Consider the following 10,106-nt stretch of genomic DNA (forward strand, 5'->3'; position numbering starts at 1 on the left):
CTAGATTTTTTTCGGGCCCCACGGAAACTCATAGCATGGAGGATCACTGTTGGCCACGTGGCAGTACTCCAGGTACCTTTCCTGCACTAAATCTTTGGCGATGAGCTTCTTGGGCTCCCCATGGATGAAGTTATTCCTCCCAGCATATAACCCCATTATATTCAGCACTTCCCAGACTTGCTCCTCGGTGGCGCAGTTGCCCTTCGTGAAGGTCACGCCCAGAAGAGTCATCAGCACACCAGTCTTGGGAACCTCTCTGTCATCACTCGGCTTTGCATCATAGCTTAGTTCCAGTTTATTGACAAGGACGTAAGTATTCCTGTTGGGATCCATTTCCTTCACATCAAGGCCAAAGACCAGCTCCAAATGCTCAGAGCCTTTCCTGAGGATCTCATAGAAGTGATTTGTGTACATCTGTATTACATTTCTCAGCATATCCGCCTTGGTAATGGGCTCTTTCATTTGATACTTGTACAGAAGGTAATGCACCAACATAACAACCTTCTTGTCAATAGGGCCTCTGGGCCAGTGCTGAGTGGTATCCTGGGCCTGGGAGGCTTTTGGCCTTTCCTCCCCTTGATTGTCGGCACCTTCGTTAAATCTTATGCTTGAAACAGCTGCAGCAGCAGTGGTGGCGGAACGGACTCTCCCAGACACTTGAAGACTGCTGGGTGCTCCAGTGGCAGGTGAGCTCTGGGTAACATCTTTGAAATGAGGAGATGGGGAAGAAGGGGACTCTTCTTCCTCTGGTACAGTGGCCTGAGCTTCCACCAGACCACTGGGCTGTTCTCGAGCCTGGCGGCGTTTTTCACGGGCACGAAGCTTACTCTTCTGACCCCGAGGCATGATGACTGACAGCAGGCAGGAGTGTGGGAAAGAAGGTAGATGACTCGGTGACCTGGAGGAAAGAGGATGAAATGGTGTTATAATACTCTTTAGTGGGGACATACTGCTTTGGGCTTTATCGATGGCCATCTCTGCAGGTTTCCTTGCCGGCACTGCTCTAGGAATCCATAAGGCTCCTCTTCTCTGATCAGCCTTTCCCCTGAGGTCTCTGTGGAAGTAACTAGAGTTCACCTTAGGCTGCAGCTCTCCAGCCCTACCTGGGTCTTAACTGAAGCTGATACAGGGTCTGGCAAGTCCAGGCCCGGTGGAGCCTCCCCTGTTCTGGAGTAGCAGGTGTTTCTCTCAGTTCACATTCAGGGCCATTACCTTGACTTCTGGCAGCACCTGAGGTCCTGTGCTCAACTGCTTTGATGCTGACCCCTCACTCCAAAGCCCTCACATCCCTGACATCCTGGAGGAGGAACTGAAAGGGGACCTCATGTGAGCACACCTGCCCCCGTGTACCCTGGGATGACAGTAATGACAGAACTCTGTGGGACCACCTCCATTCTGGGATAATCAGGATTCTCACCCCTTACACAGAGTCCTTACCTTGGTTTCTTGCAGGGCCTGAGATTTCTCCCTTGGCTGACCTTAGACCTACCCCTTTGGAGCAAGGCCCTCACATCTCTGAAAGTCCTAGGAGGAGTTTAAGGAGGTCTCAGTCTAACATATCTTCACCGGGGACCCTTGCCAGGGATGACGTCACATGCAGGGCTCTGTGAAACACCCTCTGTTCTGTGATGAGTGGTACCCTCAACCCTCCGGTTCCTGATAGTAGTTCCTCCCCTTGACGAACTGGTGTCCTCCCTTCTGCAGACCTGAGGCCAATAATAATCAAACCAAGGCTCTCATCTACCTGATATCTTGGAATATGCAGGGGGCGCTGGGGAGCAGACTCAGTATGACAGATCTCTGAACGGCTTCCCAGGTCTGGCCACAGAGCAAGGGCCTGACTCAGTGTACCACTCCTCATTCCTCCCTTTGACTTCTAGAAGGGCCTGGGTGGGGTCACTTCCTTGTAATAGGGCCTTCATCTCCCTGTGACCACTGATGATGAAGTGAGAAATATCTTAGCTTGACAGCCCTGCTTAGCCTGACACCAGGGCTTATAATAGGGATGGTGCTCTGTGGGGCCCTCTTTGTCTTAAGGGAGGAATTCCCTATAGTCCTTGCTCAAGGTTCTGAACTTAAAGCCACCCCTAGGACTCCTCTCTCTGCTACCCTGAATCCTCTAGCATTAGACCAAGGCTCTATATACCTCCCTTCCCTCTCCCCACCCCCACACTACCCCCTCCAACCAGAAGGTGAAGCGAGGGGGCATGTGGGCCTCACAGCCCTGCCAGGGGCCTCCCCGGACTGACCACAGGGGCCGGGCTCTGTAGAGCACCCCCTGCTCTGGGGAGGCGGTTTCCCCTAGAATGCAAATAGGGGCATTTATTGATTCCTGGCCAAGCCTGGTACTCGTCCCTCTGCTGGCCTGAGGCAGACGTCCTGGTGAAATAGTCTCACCTCCTGGAGCGGCCAGACAGGACGTCAGGTGTGCCCAGTCCAGCCACCCATGCCTGGGGTCTCCCAGGCCCATCTGCAGGGGCAGGGCGCCCAGGGGACACCTCTGTTAATGGGGGGAGGGGGAGTTCTGCCAAAGTCACATAGGGTTCTTCATTGACTCCTGAGAGGCCCTGCGTGCCTCCCTCTGCTGGCTTAATGCCAACATCCTGGTCCAAAGTTACTATTTTTCTGAGTTCCTAGAAGGAGAATTCCCAGGGCAGTACGTTGGACGATCCCCGCCCAGAACCTTCCAGGGCCAACGACGGGACAGGACTACGGGGCCTTCTGTCTTTTGGGTTAGAGGGCCCCTCAAACCTTAATCAATAACCTTAGCTTACCCCTGTAGAACTGGATTCCTGCCTCCGCCGGCTCGATGCCACCGCCCCTCCCACCACACGTTCTCACCTCCTCGACTCCCAAGACGGAAGTCAGTATGCAACATATCCAGCCACCCCTGCCCCAGGCCTCCGAGGGACAACAGCAGAGGTGGGGCCTGATTCTGTGGTGCCCCCTCTGTTCTGTTGTGGGTGGTACCCAAAGTCCTCTCTGCAGAGTTAGGGCCTCATTTTGGCTCCTGGTGCATTGATTAAAGGCTCCTTGGGAAATATCACCTCCCTGTACGCTCTGGACAGTTTCTCAACTTAAACCCTTGCAGACAATGGGTACAAGTCCCAGGCGTGATGTGAGATGAAGATGCTGTAGCACAAGGTAGGGGGACCAGGACAGGTTCTGAGCTGTCAGAGAAAATGCATAGTAATGATGGGATCTCGTCACTCGTCAATACAGACCCTTGCAAACTTTCTGTTCGAAAAGTTCGAACAGAACTTCCCTTCTTCTACAGGGAAGAAGCAGACCTGCATAATTTTGTGTAACCCAGATCTTTTTATCTTATCATTGCTGCACAGTGTACTGAAATTCATTTCAATTTTGAGTCTCATTTATAACGAATATATTATATACCTGTTCTAATAATTGCTGCTTTGTACGCAAGGCTCTTGGTTTTACTACTGTTATCTGTACACCAGCTTCCTGCAGTCACTTATTCATTTGAAAAATCCGTGGCCTTTGCCTTTGGATTCTCTAAAATGATAATCAAATTTACAACGAATAACTTCTGTTTCTTTTTAATAGTCCTAACGTTTATTTATTTTTGTATTCTTATCCTCTGGCTATGCACTCCAGTCCAGTGTTGAACAGTAGAGTTGGTAGCATACTGCTTGCTGTGTCTTCTTCCTTACCTTAACGGGAATGCTACTAACACTTTGCGTTTCACATTTCAATTCTTTTGCTGTAGATTTTAGGAAATGAAAATTCCCTTCTAATGTCAGTTTGCTAAATGGTATTACTATGCATTAGTGTTGAGTTCTTTTCAAAAGCTTTATCTGCATTTTAGTACATGGTCAAAAGCGTTTTAAAATTTTATCTGTTAATGTGGTAATATTTTAGGCAGTTTTTTGCTAATGTTATATCATCTTCACATTTCTTGGATTCAGCCTTGTTTTTCTACATTTAATTCACTGCTGTATTGAAACTTCTATGGGTTTATTTAGGATCTTTGACTGTGTGTGGGTGAGCTTGGCTCAAGTATTCTGTTTTCGGGGTGTCCTCAGCTGGTTTTCTTATCAAGGAGAGCTAGCCTGGGAAAATGAGTTGAAAGATTTCCCATCTTTTTGTATGCTTTGGATGTGTTTACATAAGATAATGGTTCAATTTTTGCTTATTATATGGCAGAACTGCCTTGTCCTGAAACATTTGAAGGTGGCTGGAGCTTTGAGGAGAGTTTCAGTTTGTATTTCTCAATTACAGTTTTCTATTTCTCTTTGGATCAGTTGGGTAATTAATATTTTTTCTAAATAATGGTCTATTTTCATTGGGGTTTCAAATTTAATGGCAACATATATATTCTTTTCATTGGAGAAATTCTCAAACATACACAACATAGAGAGACTACTGTAGTAAAACCAATACTCCTGACATCAGAATCAACAGTTATCAATACATAGTCAGTCTGGTTCCATTTATACCCATAGGTACTCCAATCTCTGCCACTGAAATAATGAGAAACAAATCCTAGATATAGTACCATTTCATGTTTAAATATGTCAGTGCCTGTTTCCAAAAGATAAGTACTCTTTATGAAACATAAACCTTATATGGTAGGATTATACATATCCTACCTTAAAAAAAACTAACTCTGTTATGTCATCAAATGTCCAATTATTTTTCACATTTACCTGACATATTTTTTAAATGTTTTATCCTTGAATTAGAGTCAAAGTCTGTTCATTGTCATTGTTTTTTATGTCCATTAATTTATAGATCTTATCCTCCCCCCTCTCCAATAGATACATCACTTCTTTTTTCTTGTCATTTTGTTGCTGTTGTTGTTTGGGGGGGAAAAAAACCCTCATCTTATGTTCAGTCCAGTTTCATATGGCCTGGATTTTGCTGATGCCAACACTGGTGTCCTTCTCCCCCTGTATTTCTTTAAATCGGTTGAAGTTGGATCAGATTAAGGTTTAACTTTCTTATCTTTGTTTTCTTTCTTCTTCTGGAAAGACTGCTCCATAGGTGATAGTGTGCACTTTTATTACTAGGAACCTAATGTCTGTCTCCATTTGTGTTGATGTTTGCAGTCTTTGAAGATTAGCATATTTATCCATTAATTAATTGATTTACACAATGTTAATTTTCTCTTTCTATCATTCCTTCTGAATTTATTAGATGAAATATATATATTATGTAGAAACCTATCTTTGTCCTCCATTTGGTAATGATATTTATACTGTTCTCTTAGAATATTTAAATTCCTTCTGCACCTATATTTTGTACAATATTATTCAACTAATATCACTTACTTCTGTTTCTTTCTTTTGTAATTCATGATAACTATAAAACTGTCAGTTATATCAGCGTTTTCAAAGAGTAGGCTTTTGTTAGTTGGCTTCATTGTCTTTTAATTAATCATTTCTACACTATTTCATACATTTTATTTTGGGGGGTTTAATATGGTGCTCCTTCTCTAGTTTCTTGAAATTTTTTCATGTTTTAAATATTTAAATATTTCTAATTTTTTTGTCCATTGGGATTTTAATTTCAATAACTATATTTTTATTTCCAGATATTGTTTTAGTTCTTTTTCAAATTAGCCTGTTCTTTTCCCTAATTTCTTATTCCTATGGTCTCTATGCTTTCTATTCTCTTTAATGGATTTTATTTTTATATTGAGTTATAACTGACATATAACATCATAATAGTTTCAGGTATACAACATAATGATTCAATTTTTGTATATATTGTGAAATGATCACCACAGTAAGTCTAGTTAACACCCATCACCACACATGGTTACAATTTTTCTTGTGATGAGAACTTTTAAGATCTACCCTCTTAGCATCTTTCAAATATACACATACAATATTATTAACCATGTTACCATACTGTACATTATATCCCCGGGACTTATTTATTTTATAGCAGGAAGTTTGTACCTTTTGACTACCTTTACCCATTTTGCCCACTCTCCACCCCCTGCTTTTGGCAACCACCAGCCAGTAGGTTCTCTGTATCATTGAGTTCATTTTTTTTTTTTTGATTCCACATATAAGTGCCTTTCTCTGACTTATTTCACTTAACGTAATTCCCTCAAGGTCTATCCATGTTGTTGCAAATGGCAAGATTTCCTTCTTTTTATGGCTGAATAATATTACATTATATATATATGTATATATATATATATACATATATATATATGATATTTTCTTTATCCATTCACCTGTTGGTGGACATCTAGGTTGTTCCATATCTTGGCTATTGTAAATAATGCTGCTATGAGCATAGGGGTGCATATATCTTTTCAAGTTAGCATTTTCATTTTCTTCCAAGAAATACCCAGAAGTGGAATTGCTGGATCATATGGTAGTTATATTTTTAGTTTTTTGAGGAACCTCCATACTGTTTTCCATAGCAGTTGCATTATTTTTAAAATAAATTTATTTAAGGCTATAAATATCCCTCTGAGTACCACTTGGGGTGTTTCCCACAAGTAATGCTAATAGAGCTTTATGTGTAGTGCTGGAAATTTTTACAAGCTGAATGTCTCTGTATTCCTATGTTCTTAGAATGTTTTGAATATCTATATACATATATATACATACACACACACACATACATGCACACACACAGATACTAGTAAGTTGAGAAAATTATTTTGGAGAAGGATGTGAAGAGAAGGAGAGAAGCAGAGAATTATTTAGAGAGGTTTCAGGGTCCCAGTGCGTGTTTTGCTTTGTTCTGTTTTGATTATATATGATATAAGAGACTTGAACACATTTAACTGCTTATGACTGAATTGAGTTTTTCCTAGGAATGAAAGGAGAGTTTCACATTAGAAAATCAAGCAAAATAATTACAAATGCAACTGTCAGAGATTATTCAGGAAAACAGAAGTTACTTTCAATCGATAACTCAGGTAGAATTTAATGCAAGAAATTGGTTACTCAAGTAATGGAGAAGCCTAACAGCATAGAGTCAGGAAAACCAATACTTCGCAACTTGAGGAAATCACTCCCATCTCTAGGATAGAGAGACAGAGAAGAGGTAGTGTTAGTGGAGACTGGGAGTTGGGGTCAGCAGGATCTAGAACCGTGGTTAACCAATATATTGGGGGCTAGAGTCATAGAGAAGATGTAACCATTGAAGGAGAAGCCACTTGATGCAGAGAGAGAAAGGGAGAAGGAGAAAATGTCTGACTGTTTCTGTCCTCCTGGACTATAATCTGCTGGTGTCCTTGTTGCCCGATCCTTGATAGTAGCCAAATATTGGAGAACCCTAGGAGCTGCAGCCTGCAGGAGTTATCTCCAAAACACTAGAGAGCAGAGCAAAGAAAGAGTAAGGAGTGGCTCTGAGGGCAAAGAAGTATAGGGCTGGCATACCACAATGACATATTAAATGAGACAAATATACAAGTTGATAAAGAAAATTGTTTTATACAAATCAATATTGATTCATGATAAAAAGAGATGATATCAAACTAGATAATGGATATCTACCAAAAAATACCCACCATAGCAAATATCATACTTAGTGGAAAACCCCTGGAAATTGGGATTTAGATAAGAATAGCTACTATCACTATTTTTTATTCCACACTGTAAAAGAGGCACCTGCCAGCCCAGTAAAAGGAAATAAATGAAATAAAGGAGTTAGAGATTGGAAAGTGAGACGATTTAGTTGTCAGTTCTCCCCCAAATATCTCTAGGTTCAACAAAATCTCCATCAAAATCCCAGAAGGCCTTTATTTTTTTTAAGAAATTGATATACTCTAAAATTTATATGGGAATACAATGGACAAGAATAGCCAAAATGACTTCGAAAAAGCAAAGGAAATTTGGAGGACTAACACTACCTCATGTCAAGACATTATAAAGTATGATAATCAAGACAATGTGGTATTTTTGTAAAGATAGACAAATAGCTCAATGGAACAGAACAGAAAGACTGGCAATAGACTCTAACATATAGGAGCAACTGATTGTCAACAGTGGTACAAAGGCAATTCAGTGAAGAAAAGATAGTCTTTTCAAAAAATGATACTGGAACAATTGGAAATATACACACACACTTTGATCCATTACTTTCACTGTACAAGAAAAATAACCAAAAATGGATCACAGATCTAAATGTAAAATCCAAAACTATAAAATTGCTAGAAGGAAACATAGGAGGAAGCCTTTGGGTTCTTGGGCTAGGCAAAGATTTTTTTGGATACTACTTCAAAAGGACAATTCATAAAAGAACAAATTGATAAATTGGATTCCACTAGAATTAAAAACATCTGTTCTTCAAAAAGACAGTGCTAAGAGAATGAAAAGACAAGTAATAGAGTGGGAGAAAATATTTTCAAAACATATATATGGTAAAAGGCTTATATGGTAAAAAGCTACCCAGCATTTATAAAGAACTTTTAAAGCTCAATAATAAGAAAACATTTAACCCAATATAAATGGTCAAAAGGTTTAAACAGACAGTTCACCGAAAAACAGTTAAGAATGACAGAGAAGCACATGAAAAGATGCTCAACATCATTAATCATTAGGGAAATAAAAATTAAAATCCCAATGAGATACCACTACACACATATCAGAATATGCACAGTAAAAAGACTGCTCATACCAAGTATTGCCAAGGATGTGAAGGCGCTCTCAGAGATTGCTAGTGAGGATGTAAGTTGGTACATCCACTTTGGAGAACAGTTTGGCAGTTTCTTAAAAAGTTAACCATACACCTGCAACATGACCTAGCTATTATACCACCAGGTATTTACCTGAGAGAAATGAAAGCTTATATCCGTGCAAAGATGTTTATATGAAAGTTCATAGCATCTTTATTTGTAATAGTGAAAAACTGGAAAGAACTCAAATGTCCATCAACAGAGGAATAGATAAACAAACTGTGCTGTATATATACAATGGAACAAACTATTGATACATGCTATAACATACATGACTCTCTAAATTATTATTTTGAGTGAAAGAACATAACAACATAACTCATACTGTATTATTTCATTTATATGCAATTCTAGGAAATGAAAACGAATGTATAGTGACGTAAAGAATATCATTCAGTGGTTGCCTGTGGACTGGGAGGGATGTGAAAGAGGTTACGAAGGAGCATGAGGAACCTTTTGGGGGTGATGGATATATTCATTATGTTGATTGTGCTGGTTGTTATGTGAATGTATTCATATACCAAAATTGATCAAATTTTTTGCTTTCAATATATTAAGTTTATTATATGTCAGTTACACGTTAATAAAGCTGTTAAAAATTCTAGAATGAGCCAATCAAATCTATAGTTGAAATCAGAACTGTGGAAGAGGAATGATGTGGAGGTGGTCTATTGGAATTGGCTGGGAAAGGCATGACTGATCTTTGTGAGGTGGTGGAATAATACTATATCTTGATGGGGATGGGTTACATATGTGTATGCATTTGTACATTTAGGTTTTGTGAATAGCCTCTATGAATATTGTATAAGAATTATAAGAATAAGATATGATTCAGAATAGAACATGAACTTTAAGAAAACAGGAATACCCAATTTTTACTGATAATGTTGAATTATCCACTTTATTTAATGCATTGGTGAAGCAGAAGTTAACTATTACTTAATCCTTCTTAGCTTTGTATACACCAAGTATTTGAGTAATTTTCCATGCATTTTCCCTTTTCACATGGATGTGATGGTATTGTATATACATTCTTCAACTGATCTTTCTATCTCTTAGACATTTCAGAGCTCATCTTACTCCTTCATCTAGAATCGATTCCTAATATTTGTTGGTCATAATTAACCCAATCCCAAATATCACAATAACAAAAAGAACACGGTAACATTGCTTTGTAATTAAGACTAGATAAGTTCTAGATGAGCAATTTTTGAAGCCAGACTGTTAAAAAAAATGTAGGTAGTTTAACTATGTACAATGTTGCTAATAAACATTCATTATTACCATAATGGAAGCAAGTTACTGTAAAATTACCATAAAAGTACAGGAAATATTCAATAAGTTATTTAAAATGAAAGAGAATAATAAACTAACTTACAGCAAACACGTTTATGTGGCCTCAGGGCATAAGCCCCAAAGAAGAGAGTCAGATGTAGTG

General features: G+C 39.6%; 1 protein-coding gene across 1 annotated transcript; it reads right to left on the bottom strand.

The window, feature by feature from the left end:
- On the bottom strand, nt 1-846 carry LOC102988218 (melanoma-associated antigen B10-like). Its single transcript, XM_024115247.1, has one exon. It carries the CDS (start codon nt 844-846, stop codon nt 1-3), a length of 846 nt encoding a protein of 281 aa, XP_023971015.1.
- Nucleotides 847-10,106: the final 9,260 nt, after the last annotated feature.

This window comes from Physeter macrocephalus, chromosome 21 (assembly GCF_002837175.3).
Source record: "Physeter macrocephalus isolate SW-GA chromosome 21, ASM283717v5, whole genome shotgun sequence".
Classification (NCBI taxonomy): domain Eukaryota; kingdom Metazoa; phylum Chordata; class Mammalia; order Artiodactyla; family Physeteridae; genus Physeter; species Physeter macrocephalus.

Bases quoted from the DNA above. Each gene is read 5' to 3' on its own strand.
- LOC102988218 (XM_024115247.1), bottom strand. From the start codon at position 846: ATGCCTCGGGGTCAGAAGAGTAAGCTTCGTGCCCGTGAAAAACGCCGC.